The sequence below is a fragment of the Dendropsophus ebraccatus genome, chromosome 5, assembly GCF_027789765.1.
Source record: "Dendropsophus ebraccatus isolate aDenEbr1 chromosome 5, aDenEbr1.pat, whole genome shotgun sequence".
NCBI classification, from domain to species: Eukaryota; Metazoa; Chordata; class Amphibia; order Anura; family Hylidae; genus Dendropsophus; species Dendropsophus ebraccatus.
The window spans coordinates 128,308,789-128,331,204 of NC_091458.1; the positions used below are offsets into that span (position 1 = coordinate 128,308,789).

The window sequence follows — 22,416 nt, forward strand, 5'->3', positions numbered from 1 at the left end:
ACTATGATGATGAAAGGGCAGAAGGATGAGAGGGGTAGTAGTATGATGATGGAGGGACAGGAGGATGAGAGGGGTTATACTATGATGATGGAGGAGGAAGGAGGATGAGAGGGGTTGTAGTTTGATGATGGAAGGACAGGAGGATGAGAGGGGTAGTACTATAATGATGGATGGGCAGGAGGATGAGAGGGGTTATACTATGATGATGGAAGGGCAGGAGGATGAGGGGGGTTATACTATGATGATGGAAGGGCAGGAGGATGAGAGGGGTAGTAGTATGATGATGGAGGGACAGGAGGATGAGAGGGGTTATACTATGATGATGGAAGGGCAGGAGGATGATAAAGTGGGTCGTAGTATGATGATGGAGGGTCTGGAGGATAAAGGTGGGGGTAGTAGTATGATGATAGGGCAGGAGGATGAAGGGGGGAGGAGGATGAAGGGGGGAGTAGTATGATGGTGGAGGGGGAAGGAGGATGAAGGGGGGAGTAGTATGATGGTGGAGGGGGAAGGAGGATGAAGGGGGGAGTAGTATGATGATATGGGTAAGGTGGTCTCTGAGGCTAACAGTATTATTGAGTGTCTGAAGCTGGCAGTATTAGGCCGTCTGAGGCCTATACTATTTGGGGGTCTCTAACACTTGGCTCCCCATATGTCACCACCATTAAGACTGGCACTTATACATGCTCCTCTGCAGCCGCCGCTCTCCGCTCAAAGAAGTATCATGTTACTTCTTCGAGCGGAGATCGCGGCTGCGGAGGAGCGCACGCTCTCCCATAGATGGGCTATGGGACAGTGAGACAGGCGGGATCCTGCGGCGGAGAGTTCCACCGCGGAATTCCACCTGTTTTACTCAGTGTGAACATACCCTTAGTGTATGCACTTCTGTTATATAGTTCTGTATGCACTGTTGGTATGTAGTTATATATGCAATGTTCACTGCTGGTATATAGTTGTGTTTGCGGGGGAAGGGGCGCAGTTTCAATTTTCGCCTCAGGCAGCATAGAACCTAGAATCGGCCCTGCAAGTTAGTATATTGTTTTCACCCTTCCACAAGGCAATATAAATCTGGGTCATGAAAACTATTCTGTGGATACTGTGTGAACAAAGCCTACAGTACTTTCATGATCCAAATCCTGCTCCCAGCAACCTCATTTGCTTAGTGTCATTGCTGGTATCAATCCCACTGTACTTCAGATGCTGAGGATTCTGCCTCTTCCCCGGGGACCCGTCCTGTATCCTGCATCCTGATGCTTCTACCTGATAACTTATTTCTGTTACCGTGTTCCTTTACTTGAGTGTCTTGTCCTGTTTGGCTATTCATTGTGATCCGACCTGTTCTGTACCTTGATTCATAGTGGTTTGGAATGTTGCTTAATAGCCTTTGCTGATCAGGATGGTTGAATTGAACTGAAACATTACATAAACTTATTCATTATATATATATATTTGCATTAATGTTTAAACTCTGGAGGATTATACAGCTATTGTAAGGGCCAACATGTTTTATTTTCCATTCTTAGTAGTTGCTTTAAATTAGCAGCAAAGATCCCAACATGATGTATTTCTTCCTGCCCAGCTTATAAATAGCCGCCTGAGTTATTCTGGCTGTCTTCATCTCGGTTGTTAATAAACCTATAAGCAGAAAATTGCTGTACATTCCCAAACACAAAAAAAAAAAATCTATGCAGACAAGTCATTTGTAACTGGGAATAATTTTATCCTTTGAGACTTCATTGGCAGCCTATTATCAAGAACGACGCTGCTTATTTTCTTTGTTTATAATATGGGTATACAGGCTATACAGTAAATACAATTGCCATTGTTATTATACATTGCCAGAGAACATTGTTATATCATGCTGGGTTGGTTGAAAGCGCCCTTATCCTGGTAAGTGGACTATATGTTCACATTTTGGTCACCAAACAACGTTCAACCAACATCTATCTCTCCCTATTCCACCATAATTTTTTTTAATGTCAATAATAAAAGGAGAAAGAGAGTAATATGGGAGTAAACCAGCTTCTCATCTATGACAACAAAGGATCAGGCATAATAAAATGCAGCAATATACCATAAGGGGAAATTTCGGCTTCCTTCATGGACATTAAATTACCAGCTCACCTAAGTTAAAGGGGAACTAGATGAATCCAACCTGCTTATAGCCCAATATAGCGCTCGAGACACGGAGGAGGAAGGTATGTGTTTTCACTGTTAGTGGTCGTAACCTTTGGCCGGCCCGTTCCATTAATTATCAATGGAGACATTAAAAATATGGACAATGAGAGGTTACCAATACTAAATGGGGGGCACTAAATAGCATAATTATTGACTAGTGAATAAAGGGCCACCATGACTGAGTGGGAACTATAAGAAGGCACCAATACTCAGTGAGGGCACTATAGGCTACCACTCATAAGTGGGTGCACAAGGTATGATTATTACAAAGCAGAGACACAAAGGCAACACCATTTTTAGTGAGAAGCACTACATTGGCACCAGTAATGAGGGGGGGTGCAAAGGAACCTCCATATCTGTGTAGGACACTGAGAGCACAATAACCAGGATGAACACCAAACTTTGGAAAGAAAATTTGTGGCTAGGAGACATCATTCTGGTGGTCTAGACCAGATAAAAGAATAAAAGGGGAATAAATGGCCCAGATTTATCAACAGACGTAAAATAGAAACTGGTGTAAACAAGCAACCAATCACGGCTCAGCATTTTATTACCAGTGCTGAAAGCTGAGATGTGATTGGTTGCTGTAGGCAGTTTATATCAGTTTCTATTTTACACCATTTAATAATTCTGGGCCAATAAATTTTTTTTTAAAGAGGACACCCCCTGTGAGTCACTGAATGTAATTATAGTGAAATTCGATATTTACCACTACATTATAAATATTGTATGGATGCAATTATTTTGTTTTTGTATGTTAAACATACAAAGAAGTGTGCGGATGAGCTGTTGTAGCTAAGCAAATCTATTTTGGTTTAGACTTCAGTTTTTGATCACTGATCTTTTAATAGTTCTGGCAATACCATATATGTTTCTTTTAGTTTACTTTTTTATGTGATAAAATGAAAAGGGTGGATTTAGACCTGACGGGATGTGGAGACAGCAGAGATCGCGGGCCGGCTGCGGTGTGGGACAGGTGAGTAGATGGCTGCTGCGGCGGCTGCGGGGAGGGGGGGGGGGTGGTATGGTCCGGGGGGATGCCGGCTATCACTCGGGGCGGCCGCCTGAGGTTTGCCTCAGGCGGCAGAAACCCTTGAATCGGCCCTGCCAGTATCCTATGATGTCACAAGCCACATGCAGATATGATAACATGCATAACCTCTATGATAATCTATGGCAACCATGCATATACTAGCTATGTCTGCCAAGTACTAGAGGAACATCCAATCCTGGAAGATGAAAAAGGTCTCATACAGCAGGTACAGTCACAGAAACTGGCAAGTGCATGAAGCATATATACTGACAGTGTTTGCCAAGACAGCCATCATGATAAGTCACAGTGCAGATATGGTGCACTCATCCCCACAGGGATTACTCACTACCCCCAGCGTGCACAGGATGATGGTGATTCTGGTGCCGTGATTCTGGGAAATCCAACAATTATACCCACTCAATTTACAATTCCATAATTTAGTAGATAAAATGACTCCAAGCCACGGTGTCCCTTTCGAAAAGATTAGCTTTCCTTTACTATATAGTTTCTTTATTGAAAAGCAGATGATGTGATCAATTTGTAGCTGTAGTCTGTTGTTAATATGTTTTTCTATGTAAGTTATCAAAGACGGTATTTCTTCTCATATCCTGATGGGGGCAGAATGATCCACTATTTTCTTTATTGTCAATTAAAGACTAGGTTTACATTGCATTAGAGGCTCTGTTCAGGGCCTGTGACAAAGTTGACATTCATTGACAGACAGACCCCAATTACTTTATTAGGGACATAAAATACTACATGTAGAGCCTCTGACACAGTGGGAATCTAGTCTAAGGCTACAGACTCACTTGGCGGGTCTGCAGTGAGTCCCCTCGCTGCGTATTTGCAGCGAGACTTGCTGCAGATCCCGGCCCTATACTTTTAATGGCAGAAAAACACGCAGCAGGGATGTACATTAACCCCCCGGCCCCTGGAGCTGATACTTCACCTGATCCGGTTCCCGATGTCTTCAGCAAGCCGGAGCGGGGACCAGGTGAAGTATCAGGGGGGGCGATCGGGCAGCCTGGGCTGCGGGAGGTGTTAAAGGGGCTGCGGGCGGCTGGCTGGAGCATATACTTCACCTGGTCCCCGCTCCGGCTTGCTGAAGACATCGGGAACCGCCGGAGCCGGGATCAGGTGAAGTATCAGCTCCGGCGGGGTTAATGGGGTGGGCTGCAGACAAACTCGCAGCAGGGATGTACATCCCTGCTGCGTGTTTGTCTGCCATTAAAAGTATAGGGCCGGGATCTGCAGCGAGTCTCGCTGCAAATACACAGCAAGGGGACTCGCTGCAGACCCGCCAAGTGGGTTTGTAGCCTAAGAGACAATATAAAACATTGCAAGTCTCCTGTCTTTTCCTGAAAATCTTTTATAGTTTTTTTTTCCCTTTGTATATCATTATTTTTTATTAGGCAAAAAAGCCTCTTTCTGTACTCAAAAGGCTGTTTTGCAGCCCCCCTTATCTGTGCATTATCAGGCAAAGCCCTCTTCAGAGGAGCAAAGTGAAGACGGGTTAGCTGAGTCTATTATAACCTATTAAGGGGGGAGGGTTCAAGGGGGATGAGTGAGCAGGGAGAACAGACGAGCAGCTGTACAGTTTGAAGACTGGGCACATAAAACGCTGGATTCACAGGTCAGAAAGGTTAGTGCTTATCTCTCCATCGAGCATAATGGACACAGAAATCCTGCTTCTTCTGAAGTGATGGGGGAGGTAAGAAAATGGCTTTTTGAGTACAGAAGGAGACTCTTTTGCTTAATAAAAGCTATTACAGAGTTTCTTAAAATGGCTTGTACTACTGGTATTTATTGATTTCTGAAAAATTACATTAAAATGACAGTTACACTTTAAGTACATTCCTTGAATGCTTTTCCTTACCCCATTTTCTGACAATTGAAAAGAAAACACTTAAAGAGGACCTGTAACCCCCGTGTCGGGGCAGAGACCGGCCAACCCCCCGGTGGAGACGCTTATACTGACCCCCTGCAATAAGTCCCACTCCTGGACCTGCTACCGTTGCTGAGATATCGCTGTTGGAAGCCCAGCGCGCGCTCATCAGAGATGAGTCCAACGCACATAGAGAATGAATGGAGCCGTCATTCTCTGTGAGCATCGGACTCATCTGTAATGAGCGCGCGCTGGGCTTCCAACTGCGACATCTCGGCAACGGTAGCGGGTCCAGGAGCAGGACTTCGTGCATGGGGTAAGTATAAGGGTCTCCACTGGGGGCTGGGGGGTCAGCAGGGATCTTCCCCGGCAGGGGGGGTGACAGGTTTCCGTTAAATATTCATTCAGTCTGTTTGTATTTTTGAATCTTGCAGAGTTCTTAAGTGATAGTGGGCACAGTGCTTTTATTTACACAGTGAAGGGTAGAATTTCCAGGGGCTTTTCAGAAAAGTGGGTGGCTGTATGACTTACAGAGAGTGTAAGAAGCTAGTATTAGAAATGAACAGATTATCGTAAAAAATTCCTTTTTTACTGACTGAAGTGAAGATGATGGTCGACAAAATCTACAAAATTAAAGAGAAACATATCTCTTCTTAGTTGTAGCTGTGTAGTTTCTCTTCCCCATTGCTTAGCAATAAGTGAATGAAGTCTGGGGTGCAATATATTGTCAGAACCCAGACTCACCATCCCCTGGTAGGTTCCTCTGTTCGTGGGTAAGGTATGGCTGGTATATGTCCTTGCATGAAAAAGTACAATTCACTGGTGGTAAGAGGAGGCCACTCAGATGATATAAGGAAAGGACTAGAGATGAGCGAACCTGGAGCATGCTTGAGTTGATCCGAACCCGACCTTTCGGCATTTGATTAGCGGTGGCTGCTGAAGTTGGATAAAGCCCTAAGGCTATGTGGAAATCATGGATATAGTCATTGGCTGTATCCATGTTTTCCAGACAACCTTAGAGCTTTATCCAAGTTCTGCAGCCCCAGCTAATTAAATACCGAACATTCGGGTTCGGATCGACCCAAATCCGGTTTGCTCATCTCTAGAAAGAACGGATAACTCTCGCAATGTTTCCTTCAGTTTGCTGTCTTTGTGAAATATGTGTTGAATATCAGTGGCAATTTTTTATGTTAGGCTTCAGTGTAAGCACTATGGGCGTCCTGCTGTTATCACCATGCTGTCTGTATTCCTTGTAGCTCCATTTAACTGGTTATCAATGAACCGTAGATGATATCCTTGTGCGAATATTTAGCAGTGGTAAAAGAAGTTACATTCTATTACATTCTATTCTCACTGTCAGAATACACTGCAGATCTTAGCTATAGATGATGGCCGCCTTCATGTGTTTCAGATGACGGCTATTCCATGTCAGAGATGAAGAGCAGCCTATTGGTTTATAAAAAATATTTTATTGTATTATTTGTAATGTAATACCGTAATATCATAGATAACAAGTTTATGTAAAACTTACCTATATAATCAGCACATCCTAAGGGGTAGTTTACAAAAAAAAAAAAGATTTCTAATTTATCCTTTTATCTAATTTACTTAAAAAATCTCAAGTCTTTCAGTACTTATGAACTGCTGTATGTCCTGCAGGAAGTTGTATTCTTTTCTGATCATCAATGTAACATCAATAACCTACAGTTTTTCTTATAACAGATTACGGAAAGTAAAATTCGTGGCAACCTCCATAAGATAATAAGAAAGAAAATACTAAAAGGGCAGACTAGATGGACCCAGTGGTCTTTTTCTGCCGACAATCTTCTATGTTTCTATGTTTCAATTGCGGACAGAATTGCGGATGAGTGAATAGGGCCTAACTCCATCTGCTCATGTAAATGGCACTGACTTTATACCTACCATGAGTATGCAAAAGAGGAGTCCGTGGAGCCTCATTGAAGAGTCTCCAAACACAGGACTAGCCAGATATCCCTCCGGGAAGGACCCAGCCAAGTGGCAGCTCCTATTAGGAAACCACCAAATCCACCATATTAAGTGGCCCTATAAGTCAGTGTAATGACAAGGGATAAACCAAGGCTAGGTAACCATCCACAGACAGCTGTTTTGGGGTGTTGCCCCTCATCAGTGTGGAGCAGGATTCTGGCTAGGTGGGAGCAATGCCTAGTAGAGCCATAAGAGAAACAGATTGCTGAACTCAGGGAGAACAGCCAAATGACAACACTGCCGGCTGCTAATGAAAGCGCTCAATGCAGTGAAGTCCTAGGTGCATTGCCCCCTGGGAAACATGAGTATGCAAAAGAGGAGTCCGTGGAGCCTCATTGAAGAGTCTCAAAACTCAGGACTAGCCAGATATCCCTCCGGGAAGGACCCAGCCAAGTGGCAGCTCCTATTAGGAAACTACCAAATCCACCATATTAAGTGGCCCTATAAGTCAGTGTAATGACAAGGGATAAACCAAGGCTAGGTAACCATCCACAGACAGCTGTTTCGGGGTGTTGCCCCTCATCAGTGTGGAGCAGGATTCTGGCTAGGTGGGAGCAATGCCTAGTAGAGCCATAAGAGAAACAGATTGCTGAACTCAGGGAGAACAGCCAAATGACAACACTGCCGGCTGCTAATGAAAGCGCTCAATGCAGTGAAGTCCTAGGTGCATTGCCCCCTGGGAAACATGAGTATGCAAAAGAGGAGTCCGTGGAGCCTCATTGAAGAGTCTCAAAACACAGGACTAGCCAGATATCCCTCCGGGAAGGACCCAGCCAAGTGGCAGCTCCTATTAGGAAACCACCAAATCCACCATATTAAGTGGCCCTATAAGTCAGTGTAATGACAAGGGATAAACCAAGGCTAGGTAACCATCCACAGACAGCTGTTTTGGGGTGTTGCCCCTCATCAGTGTGGAGCAGGATTCTGGCTAGGTGGGAGCAATGCCTAGTAGAGCCATAAGAGAAACAGATTGCTGAACTCAGGGAGAACAGCCAAATGACAACACTGCCGGCTGCTAATGAAAGCGCTCAATGCAGTGAAGTCCTAGGTGCATTGCCCCCTGGGAAACATGAGTATGCAAAAGAGGAGTCCGTGGAGCCTCATTGAAGAGTCTCAAAACTCAGGACTAGCCAGATATCCCTCCGGGAAGGACCCAGCCAAGTGGCAGCTCCTATTAGGAAACTACCAAATCCACCATATTAAGTGGCCCTATAAGTCAGTGTAATGACAAGGGATAAACCAAGGCTAGGTAACCATCCACAGACAGCTGTTTCGGGGTGTTGCCCCTCATCAGTGTGGAGCAGGATTCTGGCTAGGTGGGAGCAATGCCTAGTAGAGCCATAAGAGAAACAGATTGCTGAACTCAGGGAGAACAGCCAAATGACAACACTGCCGGCTGCTAATGAAAGCGCTCAATGCAGTGAAGTCCTAGGTGCATTGCCCCCTGGGAAACATGAGTATGCAAAAGAGGAGTCCGTGGAGCCTCATTGAAGAGTCTCAAAACACAGGACTAGCCAGATATCCCTCCGGGAAGGACCCAGCCAAGTGGCAGCTCCTATTAGGAAACCACCAAATCCACCATATTAAGTGGCCCTATAAGTCAGTGTAATGACAAGGGATAAACCAAGGCTAGGTAACCATCCACAGACAGCTGTTTCGGGGTGTTGCCCCTCATCAGTGTGGAGCAGGATTCTGGCTAGGTGGGAGCAATGCTTAGTAGAGCCATAAGAGAAACAGATTGCTGAACTCAGGGAGAACAGCCAAATGACAACACTGCCGGCTGCTAATGAAAGCGCTCAATGCAGTGAAGTCCTAGGTGCATTGCCCCCTGGGAAACATGAGTATGCAAAAGAGGAGTCCGTGGAGCCTCATTGAAGAGTCTCAAAACACAGGACTAGCCAGATATCCCTCCGGGAAGGACCCAGCCAAGTGGCAGCTCCTATTAGGAAACCACCAAATCCACCATATTAAGTGGCCCTATAAGTCAGTGTAATGACAAGGGATAAACCAAGGCTAGGTAAAAACAGCTGTCTGTGGATGGTTACCTAGCCTTGGTTTATCCCTTGTCATTACACTGACTTATAGGGCCACTTAATATGGTGGATTTGGTGGTTTCCTAATAGGAGCTGTCACTTGGCTGGGTCCTTCCCGGAGGGATATCTGGCTAGTCCTGTGTTTTGAGACTCTTCAATGAGGCTCCACGGACTCCTCTTTTGCATACTCATGTTTCCCAGGGGGCAATGCACCTAGGACTTCACTGCATTGAGCGCTTTCATTAGCAGCCGGCAGTGTTGTCATTTGGCTGTTCTCCCTGAGTTCAGCAATCTGTTTCTTTTATACCTACCAGACACAGTTATTATGAAATATAGAGAGCTGTGCCTTGAAAACAATGAGAGGCTGCCGCATTCACCAAAGCACCAAAGCCCATTTAATCGGATTCCCGCCATTCTGATATTAGTGATCTATGCTGTGGATAGGCAGTCAATATTACCCATGAAAAAAAAAAACATTTTGGGGGAGATTTATCAAACTGGTGTAAAGGGAAACTAGCTCAGTTGCCCCTAGCAACCAATCAGATTCCACCTTTTATTTTCCAAAGAGTCTGTGAGAAATGAAAGGTGGAATCCTACTGGTTGCTAGGGGCAACTGGGCCAGTTCTACTTTACACCGGCTTCATAAATCTCCCCATTTTTGTTTATTTCTACTTGGTGTTCTACAAGTTGTAATTCTTTTTTTTTAGATCAACGGAGCCATTTCAGGACTTTTTTTCAGGACCAATTAAATAGGCTTAATTGCCTTATCCCGCCCCTTATAACTTATGCTGTATGAAGGCCCTTTTTTTTGTTGTTGTTGTTTCTTTCTGTAGTGTTCATTTAGGACGTTTTGATCAATTTACCCTTCAATTTTTTTACTCATTTTTTTCTGGGATGTGATATAACCAAAAAGTAGCAATTATGGCGTTTGGTATTTTTCCATGTATATAATTCACCTTGTGGGATAATATCTTTCCACATACATTAATAGAGCATTTTTATTTTGTCTTGTTCAGAATTTTAACATTTTTTATTTGCAAAATGGAAGAAGGATGTGATTTAAATATTTTAAGGAGGGATACTGATCAGAGGTCTGCCATGAAGGGGACTAATTGCCATGATTGAAATTGCTTTTGGCATTTATCGAGTTAAACTGATTTCAGCCTTATCATTGCAGATAGCAGCCAGCCTCTGCCATGTATAGAGTAGGGTTATCTTGTACGCCCCCTCTTTACTCCCCCACCTGACCAACAATGTGTATATATGTATATATATATATATATATATATATATATATATATATATATATATATATATATATATATATATATATATGTGTGTGTGTGTGGCCAAGTTTAAAGCGTTGTCCAGCCAGGACCCCTTTCTGTGCTATGGCCAGAGAGGGGGTAAGGGAACAAAATAACATGCATTTACTTCCCTGGCTCATATGTTGCCGCTTGTACCATGCCACTCCAGTCCCCATTGTGCAGCCACTTCAGAGTTCAAAGATGTGATGTAGCAGGCCCTCTCAGCCAATTTAGTCAATTTAGTATAAGGCTACAAACCCACTTGCCGGATCTGCAGCGAGTCTCCTTGCTGCGTTTTTGCAGCGAGACTCGCTGCAGATCCCAGCCCTATACTTTCATTAACAGAGAAACTCGCAGCAGGGATATACATCCCTGCTGCGATTTTGTCTGCAGCCCGCCCCATTAACCCCCTAGGGGGGTGCGGGGGGAGATCATGCGGCCAGGGGCGATCGGGGTTGCAGGGGGGGCGGGCAGGATATACATTACCAGGTCCCCGCTCCTGCTTGCTTCGGCGGCTCCCGGCACGTTTTGCCCGGCTAATCAGTGCGCTGCCCTGCCGCAGCGCACTGATTGGCCGGGCGGGCCGTGAAGACACCGGGAGCCCCGAAGCAAGCAGGAACGGTGACCCGGTAATGTATAATGTCCGGCGGCTAGGGGGTTAATGGGGAGGGCTGCAGACAAAATCGCAGCAGGGATGTACATCCCTGCTGCGAGTTTCTCTGCTAATGAAAGTATAGGGCTGGGATCTGCAGCGAGTCTCGCTGCAAAAACGCAGCAAGGAGACTCGCTGCAGATCCGGCAAGTGGGTTTGTACCCTAAACAATTAGGACACAAGGAGTAATACAAATATGAGGCTTGGTAGATATTGGAAATCCCTAGCAAAGTGTACTTTGAGGGACGTCTGTTTATGGGCTGGAGGCTCCTCATTACTGGGCTCAGACTGGGCTCACAGAGAGGCTGGGAGGAAACTGTACTGGATATTGGAATTTTAATTAAATACAGAAAATATTGCTTTCTGTGACAAAGATCATTAATCACCTCTATTGCGCTTCCATTTCTGGTTTTATTGAATTTTTCTGAATTATTGTTACATTTAACATAAGCAAATGATATTGTATGTAATGTGTATACAAAATATATTTATCTTGTGTAGCATATTTTTAATTCACATTACATATATATCTTATAATGATCATAAAATAACAAGCTGGTTAAATTGCCATCATCAACAACTAACTGAACAAAAGAAAATTTTATAACATTCAAACATCATAGCAGGTACATTAACACGTTTGCATATAAAATGAACACGAGAGGATTTAAGTTTACATAGAAGTGTTATATAATAACCTGTCAAAGGTCTCAGTTACGTCTTGGAAGTATAGTCCAAGGTGGTTGTGGGTGTTGATAAGTAAACATCCCAATGTTCGGTTCGGATCCCGAACACGAACAAAAAAAAAAAAAGATCATGATCAGTTCTTGCTCGCTGAACATTCACAAACAAATAATGAACATACAGTAGAAGCGTACGATTTGGTCTATGCATTCATTCACATACAGATTACGTACGTTTCAGATGCGCACATATCGTAAATTACACAGTTGCGTACATTTGCAAGTTTGAATATGTTTGAAAATGATCGTTATAGCCATTCCGATCATCTTACAAATTGTTTGTGATCGGCTAACACGAACAATTAGCGTCATGTTCGTACGAACATTTACGAATATGTTTGCTCATCACTAGTTGTAGGATACAATTATATTTATTAGAATAATATCACCTCCATAAAGACCAGTTAGAGTAAAACTTGTTCGTAGCGTTGGATCCATATAGCAATAAACTCTTTATGGTTATGTGTTATCAAGTTAACTACCTCTTCTACAGATGACATATCACTTGTTTCCAATGTCTAGTAAGAATCAAATTGAGATATGTCTCTCCAGAAGGTAGCTATTAGAGGACAATATTGCACTTCCATTTCTAATGGAACTCTTGTTTTATTCTTCTTTTAATGATGTACAGTTTCTATAATATGGGCGGTGTTTCCTTTTACCATTTTAAATGTTGTTATATCCTCCCACTTATCTACAAGTAAAATTGTCTGGCAAAGGACTGGGAAGCTTATAATTGTATTTTTCTGGTAATTTTTATGTTACTTTTATCATGTTGATGTACTGCTGCTAATTTATAATGTGTTATTTTGTTGTCATTTGGTTCCATGGTTCCTGTTTTGTTCTGTACGCATCAGAATCGTCTAAATCAATTAAACCAATCTCTGTTTCTGTAATTTCCCTTTAACTTACAGTAATCAACACTAATTATTATTTTGTTCAAAACATCAAGTAAAGGCAGAACAGTAATAATAACTCGAAATTACACAAGTCAGCCGTCTGCTCAATACATGTCAGTCCCTTTAACAATCCCTGTAGATACAAGGAAGTCTTTCCCTGGATGTTGTGTTCTTTATTGTGGCAACTGGGCATGAACTCATTTCCACTGTTATTAACATTTTGTGTTTCCACCCACAGATAGATAAAACAGAAGATAAATCTTTGGAGGAACGTGGGCGAATTCTTATATCCTTAAAATACAGTTCCCAAAAGTCTGGGCTTCTGGTAGGAATTATAAGATGTGCACATCTAGCAGCGATGGACGCAAACGGTTACTCTGATCCCTATGTGAAAACGTAAGTGTAATGCTTGTGTATTAGCCTTTATTTCTTGTCCTGTAAATACTGTATGCCAGTACACAGTGATGACAGCAGCCAGATTGGTAGATATAGTCTATAATGTTAATAAGATAATTTCTTTTGACCTGTGTGGCATCATTAGCTAGTGACTGAATGGTTTCTAGAAAAGTAATTTTACAAATTTGCTTTGGTGAACCAATACTGTAACTCTATTATACTGTGCATAGGCAAAAAGCAGTGTTGTGTGGGCAGGGGGAGTGTTAGCTGATAAATACTGGAGACTATGGAGAATTCTCTTAGGCTACATTCACACATAGGAAGAATGACGCATGCGCATTGGCGGAAATAAGCCTCACTGCTCAGCACATGCGCCACTCTTCCTGGTTATGGCGCTTGAATGAGTTTAGGATGAAGGATACACGCGTCATCAGTGGTGCGGGAACTGGAGGCCGATATGAAGTTATTATTCAAAAGGAGGCGGAACCAAGGAGGAGGTGTGACAGAGCGCAGCGCAGCCAGAGAGCCGCAACTCCTCTTTGACACTTGGTCACACATTTTCTGCTACATGGACGCATGAGCTACAGCTACCATGTTGAATAGGGTGCTATGACCTATATAACACTGTCAGCAACTCTTGTCAGGTCCGATTGCTGACAGATTCTCTTTAAAGGGGTTTTCAAGCATTAGAAAAACATGAACAATTTCTTCCAGAGACAATTCGACTTTTGTCTCCAGTTCAGGTGTGGTTTGCAATTAAGTTCCATTCACTTCAATGGAACTGAGTTGCAAAACCGAGAGACAAAAGCGAGACAAGAGTGGTGATATCTGTGTATAAAAGTGGCACTGTTTGTCTAACACTGCATAACCTCCCCCCTTTAAATTCCCACTGTCTGGCCCAAAAAATTAGCTCACTGTCTTGCAGCCCTAGTTATAGGGGTTATAGGAGGGCGAGCCGCACTGAGCAGGGAACAACAGTTTGACAAAATGGTTATTATACATGCTAAGGCCATGTTCACATGCTGTAAGACAGCGGCTGTTTTGTGACACGGCCGTCTCACACAATGGCTGCTGTCTGTGAAGCTCAACTGCAGTACCGGCTGGATAAACTTCATTTCTTTTGAAATGAAATTCTGGCACACACGGGAGTGCCTGCATTTCAACTAACCATTGCAGACAATGTAAAGTGTGGCCGGAGCCGCACTTTACATTGTTTGCACTGTTAATTTTGTGCGGCCGCTATTCAATGAATAGCAGCCGCACAAAATTGACATGTCAGTTTTGAGTGTGGCCGCATGAAATCCCGGCCGGAGTATACTTACCAGCCAGTATTTCATAGAAAACAATGTTGTTTGATTTTTCACTAAATAGCAGCCATTGTTGCAATCCTGCAACAACGGTCGTTAGTTAGTGAAAGAATACATTGTGTAAACATGGCCTATGGCTGTATCCATGTTATCCAGGCAGTCCTTGGGCTGCATTCACCTTCTCCAGGCAGCGGGATTAAAATGTCGATCATTCAGGTTCATGCTAGTTCATGCTAGTGTTTAGTATACGGTATTCATTGTATAATGAGAAGTTAGACATTTTTCCAATATAACCATTTAATTGCACACAACTTTCATGGCCTCCGCTGTCTGTCAGTTTTCATTCAAGTGGATAGAAATTTGTCCTGGTCACACGATGGCTTATACAGCAGATATCCTAATGAGCGGAGAACCTTAGTGTCCATCACATGACCAGATTTATATTCATGAGGTAAAAAAAAAAACGTCAAGCTTTCTATTAAGCTGACAGCAAGTAGAGATCCTGGAAAAAGATACTGATACAGAACTGATGTGCTGTAAATTGTATGATGTTCGTTATTTAATAATTATCATTTCTTGGCTTAAATCTTTGAGCCACATTCTAGCCTGTAATATTAACTACAGGTTGTCTCCAGTTTCATGTGAAACATTCTGTAGTACTTCAATGCTGTAAAGTGCCATCTGCTTTAATGACCCAGTATGTGGGCAGTGGAAACGGATCACTTCCCATTCGAATGGGATTATGGACAAGTTGCTTTTTTTATGAGGGAAATAATTGTTACTTGCTGGTACTATACTCCTTGAAATCCTAATGACTGAAGTCTTTCCTGAGGGTGACAGCGATGAAGGGGGGGGATCACGAAGAAAGCAAACACGACACTAGTTGAACAGCATAATTATTTTGCACTGCGATTCTGCATTACACATTCGTTTATGTCTACATGCTTCATTGAACTTAGGTGGCAGCTTGTGGCATTGGTCCTAAACCAAGTAGATTTTTATTCTTAAGCGTATGTGCGACACTGTCTTCATTTTCCAATAATTGGAGCTCAAGAGAGATACTAAAGCTCTACAGTGTCACCCTGAGGAAAGTCTGAGTCATTCTTAATGAATAGGAACACATGCAAACTAGTAGCCTTGTCCTATTCTATAGCCAGACAAAGCCGGCCTCACAAAAAGACCTCAGGGAGATGCCGCAAAGTACTCATCGGATGCAACAAGGGATTTAATGCTAGGCCGGCACACTTAATTTGCACAAATGGCTAAATCCATTTGACATCATCTAAGCCAATGTTTATGTATGTGCTAGTCAGCTGGGATTTTTGTTACAGTTCATAAGCATTTCAATATGAACGTGTCTGTTGTGTTGTCTTCTGCTGACAAGTATTGATGGCATTTTACTGGTCCCAGTAGCGGTCTTTAGATAAAGGAATAATTGAATGGCGTTGTAATGGAAGGCAAAAAAAAGAAAATGACAGAATTAATCGATTTTGTCATGTAAAATGGCAATTTATGAATATCATTTTGTTTATAATAAAAACAGGCCTTAAGTCCCGGCGTTGAACATTTTTTAAATAAAGTTTTATAGGATCCATAGCTCATTTTTTTTCCGGTGTATTCTGAGGACTTTATTTCTTTAATAAAGTTATGTAACATAGTATAACTTTATCAACTGAAAATGTGTTTGTTTGTAATATATATATATATATATATATATTTTTTTTTTTTTTTTTTTACATTGAGTGACAGCAGTTAAAGGTGACATTTCCCCCCTACTGCCAATCGTTACCAGCTGTAACATATTGCTACTAATAATAGTGAACCTCCTTTAATGTCTATTCTAATGCATGTTAACAACCACTTATCCATGCTAACAATCAAGGTGTGTCGGTATTGGACCCCAATTGGATCAGTATGTGGGTCGAGCGCAGTACTGACTCGGCATGGTCATTTCAATGGCTACCCAAACTTTTGACTGCAAATGGCTTGCACATTGTGCTGGGTCCAGACTGTGTAACAGGTACACTTTAGGAAGGACATGTATAAATATGAAAAATCTTTGTGGTTCCCTGGTGGCCATATATGTGATATGTAAATACCCTCAAAGAGATTGTTTGGCAGGAAAACATATTTTTAAAAAGGGGCAGACTACTGCAGCTTAACCCCTTAAGGACAGAGCCAATTTTGGTTTTTGCGTTTTAGTTTTTTCCTCCTTGTGTATATAAGGACATAGCACTTGCATTTTTCCACCTAGAGACCCACATGAGCCCTTATATTTTGCGTCACTAATTGTACTTTGCAATGACAGGCTGAATTTTTGCATAAAGTACACTGCGAAACCAGAAAAAAATTCAATGTGTGGTGAAATGTAACAAAAAAACGCATTTCTTTTATTTGGGGGGTATTTGTTTTTATGCCATTCGCCGTGGGGTGAAACTGACTTGTTATGCATGTTCCTCAAGTCGTTAAGATTAAAACGATATATAACATGTATAACTTATATTGTATCTGATGGCCTGTAAAAAATTCAAACCATTGTTAACAAAAATATATTCCTTAAAATTGCTCCATTCCCAGGCTTATAGCGCTTTTATCCTTTGGTCTATGGGGCTGTGTGAGGTGTCATTTTTTGCGCCATGATGTTTACTTTCTATCGGTACCTTGATTGCGCATATACGACTTTTTGATCGCTTTTTATTACATTTTTTCTGGATTTGATGTGACCAAAAATGCGCAATTTTGCACTTTGGGATTTTTTTGCGCTTATGTCATTTACCGTGCGAGATCGGGAATGTGATTAATTAATAGTTTGGGCGATTACGCACGCGGCGATACCAAACATGTTTATTTATTTCTTTATTTATTTACTTTTATTAAAAACATGGAAAAAGGGGGGTGATTCTGACTTTTATTAGGGGAGGGGGCTTTTTACTAATAATAACACTTTTTTTTTTTTTTTTTACACTTATACTAGAAGCCCCCCTGGGGGAGACCCCGGCCGGCACCTCCACTAGACACCAGGGAAGTACTGCGTCCAGTAATCGGATGCAGCTGTCATCTTTTAGCAGGCACGGATGCAGCTGTCATCTTTTAGCAGGCACGGCGATCGGACCGCGCCCGCTAATACCCGCAGTCCCGGGCTACAAGTACAGGTACATCATATGTCCCTAAGAGGTTAAAGTGAATGTACCACTAGGTACATCCTTTTGGGTTTATTACATAAACAGGCCGCAGCCCTTTTTTTGAACCGCTGCCCAGTTCCCGCACACAGCGCCGGTCTATTCCCAGGCACTGGCCCGGCACGAAGCACTGGAGGTGGGCTAAATGTCTTAATGGCAACAGGGACAATGTTTGAGGAGGTGAGTAACTGTTATTTTTGCACTCTGCCCCTTTATAAATAATAAATTAAAAAATTGTATCCTGTTAAACAGCCCCTTTAACTTTTATTTAAGTACATAAGTGTATAAGTACGTAAGTTTTTATTAATAGCAATAAATTGTTAAACAACAAGTGCAAATATTGCATAGATATAGACAATGTCAATCGTTTAAGTTCCATGAATAATAGCGATACATAATAAGGGAAAAAAGAAAACAAAACACAAAAAGGAAAAACATGTAATGACCCAGAGCATGCTTGTAAGAACGTGACAATTAGGATGGGAATAATATCCTCTTGTCCCCTTTAAGGCCCCGTTCACACTGAGCGGAGAGTGGCGGCAGCAGAGGAGCGTGCGCCCTCTCATTCACTCAAAGCAGGACACTGAGCATGGCGGAGAGCTCCGCCACAGAATTCCACCGTTCTTGCTCAGCGTGAACGGGGCCTAAGCAGCATAAGACCATTGACATTGTAAAATATCTTATATAAGACAGTGGATTCAGCACTATAAATGATGAACATGAAAAGTGAAAAGTTACAGCAAAAGTTTTAAGAGAAAAAGAAGGTACAGTATGGAGAAAAGGGCAGACTGAGGGAAAGAGACCAAAAAGAAAATTAAAAGAAGGGGGGGCGAGGGCAAAGAATTCCATGGCAAGCTAATGCCACTCTATGATAAAAAAAAAATATATATGTGTGTGTGTGTGTGTGTGTGTGTGTGGAATATATAAGACCACCAGATTTACCTCCTGTACTGGAAAATCCAAGCGGCTAGGTCCACCAGATATGTTCTATAGTCCCTATGAAAGATCCACACTTCCAACACTGTGGATCTGCAGCTGGAAACATTTTATGGAGACATTCAGCATAGTGAAAGCCCTTTCTATTTTCTCCTACTTCCTCTTGTCTTTCCATGTCTGATGAAAGGGGTATAGTAGTTGCATCTTTGTTAGAAAGTTAAGTTATAGAATGCACAGCATAGGTAAATGAATTGTATAAGACAGTGCCTCTACTAGAGCCTCACCAACAGACCAAGGCAATGCCTGGGCCTCACCAGACTGACCAAAAGGGGGGCCTGGGCCTCACTATCTGTGGTGAAAGTCCATTTAAAAGCTGAAAATATTGCTAGGACTACCTTTAACCCATCTCCCAAGATCTATATACTAATAAAGTAAGTACAAAATAAATTAATAATGTTGCTAAAATAGAGATTTTGGAGGATTGTGCAGATCATAGTTATTTTTGTAAAGAACTGGCTCTCCAGATGGGCCTCAGCTAGGGGGTGCCTCACTGGTGAAGCCCGCCTCACAGTCTGAGAAGCACTGGTATAAGGTGTATTGTCTGGTGCCTATCTAGATGCCCATAATGTTGATTGGTTGATGCAGATCCAAATAGAAGTTGAGTAAACCATAGCAGTATTGGCCAAAGAGATAAGTTCCAACTATACTATGGGAAATTCTGTAACTAGGCCTCAACGCCAGTGATCCTAGAGATACAGGGGAGGTGAATATAAAATGCACTTGATTAAGTTTGGCTTTTACAGGCTTTGAGAATGTTTAATGTGTGATTTCCATCTTTAGAGAAATTCCCAGTAATAACATAGGCGCCGACACTGCGTGCAATAAATCCATAATTACAGTATTACACTAGTGCTGCACACAGTTAATCTCAGGTTTCCTTCATTATCCGCATGGTTTGTGAAACATTCTATAACTTATTTTATAAAGTAGGTTATTTATGGAAGGCGAAAATCCACATTAAAGGGGCTTCTTTTGCTGTACAAGAACTCGTCTCACTTCCAGAAATTAAGTCTCTGCACCGATTGCTGTATAATGAATATTGACAAAAAGCTTTTTTTCCCTGTGATTGTTAATGAAGCCAGCATGCCTCCATAATATCACACGCACAATGAACATCATTTCAAGTGAATACAAAGAATCTTTGGATCTCTACAGGATTTTCCATAAATCACAAGGGATACAAAATGGATAATTATACTTCAAAGTTTTTTTTCTTTCCTTACTATAAATCTGACTCTCAAAGGCTTTTTCATCTTTATACCCCATAACTGCTTAATACATCATATATTAATTTAATTCCTGGAGGAATACATTGTAGCCTATGTGCACGACAAACCATATACTAAGAAGTTACAAAATATAATTCTTACTGACTACATAATAAATAAAGTTTGAGCAAATAAATAATGCTACAGACTATTAAGACTTGCCAAGAGTCATTTACAGAAGGTCCTTTGGGACACTCTACAAATATCTATGCAGAGCTATTGAGGCTGTTAGCATTTGAGGTTACAACAATTTACAAGAGGAAAGAAGTATAAAAGAAGAAGGGGAAAAAAAGTGGCTGTGAACAGCCGCCATGACACTAACCTCCGTCATTCCTAGTGTGAACATGGGTGCATTCTGTCCTGGCCTAATTTATTGTATTCTGCTCTGCTCTGCATTTTCTCTACCAGCTCCTATATGGTTAACTCTTAGCCTTGCTGGTGATTGAAAGCCTTATCCTCCCATTTAAGTTTTTGTCTATCTGCCCCAATCGCCTCTGAGACTGGAACTTTGTTTCTTATAAAACTCAGTCATTCTCTATGCCTGATGTCTGCTATAGCATATACTTAGTGCGCCTATACTCGCTTCCTACCCTGTAATAGCTATCCTGATCTACTGGTTTCCTGACTTTGGCTTTTGTCCCTGACTATGTGTTTGTCTCCTGACTTGGTCTGTATTTTTGTCCTCTAGTTTGCCTTATTGACTCTATTTATTGCCTAGTGACTTTGTACTGGTATCTCCCTCTCCTGGTGTGACCCTAGCTTACTTACCACCTGCCTTGTGTATACTTGTCCTTGTCTTGTATTTGTCTCGTGTCCTGCTCCACCTTTTAGGAAATATTGATCAGGAGGCTTCAGGGAATGTTTCAGGAGGCTTTTAGAAACCACCAGTATTTCCTGACAGCTTAATCTTTATTTACAGTCAGCAAACTATCAGAAACCAATGTGGCTACCCCCCTTCCCTAAGTAGGTAGTCTTCCTGGTAGGTAGGCATGCCCCGTGTAGGTAATCCCCCTTGGTAGATATCCCCCCTCCCCTAGTATGTAGAAGGCATCCTCTTGTAGGTATAACTGAACTGTACTGTACTGTATCACTGTAAGGGCCCTATTCCACCGGACGATTATCGTTCAGATTATCGTTAAATCGTTCGAATCTAAACGATAATCGTTCGGTTGAAATGCAGTAACGATTAACGACCGAACGAGAAATCGTTGATCGCTTTATAAGACCTGGACCTATTTTTATCGTTGCTCGTTCGCAAAACGTTCGCAAATCGTTCGCATTGAATAAGACATCGTTCGGTCGTTCGCAATAGATATGAACGCAATAGCGAAGAAATACGGAAGAAGAAACGATCGCAATTACGATCATAAGTAACGATTATCGTTCCATGGAAATGAGTGAACGTTTTCAGGTCTTTCGCAATAGCGGTCGTTTGAGATCGTTAATCGTTAACGATTATGCTAACGATAATTGTCCGGTGGAATAGGGCCCTAAGTTATCCAGCAACCCTCCCCCAGTTTATTGCATCCCCCATCCTAGGCATGTCCTCCCCTGGTAGTAAGCATGTCTCCCTCCCACCATATAGGCATCTCCTTCTGTAATTAAAGAAAAGCCATACTCATCTGCTGCAGGGCTGCAGCAACGTTGTCCTCCAGCTTCTCCTTTGCCTTCCCGCTCTCCTCACTAATGCGCCAGAGTGCCTGGGGAGAGAGCGGCCTCTTGTGGCTGGAGGCATAAAGTTGCCTCCGGCCACAAGAGTGATTGACAGGGCGGGGAGCCAATGGCTCCTGATCAGGTGAGTGGTTGAAGAGTAGGCCCTCCCTGGAGCAGGGGGCCCAGCACTTGCCTGGGTGCTGACGCCAGCTCAGGTGGCTCAACAGAGCTTGGGGCCCTTCAGGGGATTCCCCAGTGGGCCAGTCTGAGCCTGGTCTTCACCTAGCAATGCACCCGGTATTTCAAAACTCTGGAGCAGTCCAGACAAAAGTAGGACAAGTTCTATATTTTCAGTTCCTATTTTCCAGAAGGGACGCACATCAGGAAAAATACTGGTGTGTTCATGTCTAAAATAGCTCTATGGGTCTGGATAAAATTCAAGGCTGTGTGTATGGGGCCTTAGCTGGAATATTCTGTACATTAAATTATTATGTATATGAAAACAAGTATTATTGTATCCAATAATGGCACAAATCTAATATGATCAACAAATATAATCCACATTAAAGGAAATTATCACTGGCAAAATATTGGTTGATAGAAGTCACAAAGGATTTTCTTCTGACCACAAAATAAAAAAAATAAAAAAAGATAATATTGCAACATACAACAGCAAGGCAAAGGGAGTAATATTTTCAATAGCAAACCATGGCTTCTGTCACCCCAAAGAATATTGCATTAAACATTGAGCTTGAACAGTGTTTTAATCTGTCAAGGGAGGAAAAGTCATTGACTTCACTGGCTGCTTCAGGCAGGGTCTATTGTTGAGCTCCTTAGCTGCCATGCCTTATAGCACTGCCTCAAGGATTTGCCATATTCA

General features: G+C 42.3%; 1 protein-coding gene across 1 annotated transcript in view; it reads left to right on the forward strand.

Moving 5' to 3' along the window:
- The window catches only part of DOC2B (double C2 domain beta), a 370,017-nt gene that overhangs the window by 304,940 nt on the left and 42,661 nt on the right, over positions 1 to 22,416 (forward strand). Inside the window, exon 6 of the mRNA XM_069971208.1 lies at positions 12,976 to 13,133. Coding sequence (XP_069827309.1) covers positions 12,976 to 13,133 — 158 coding nt within the window. The remainder of the gene's footprint in view (positions 1 to 12,975; positions 13,134 to 22,416) is intronic.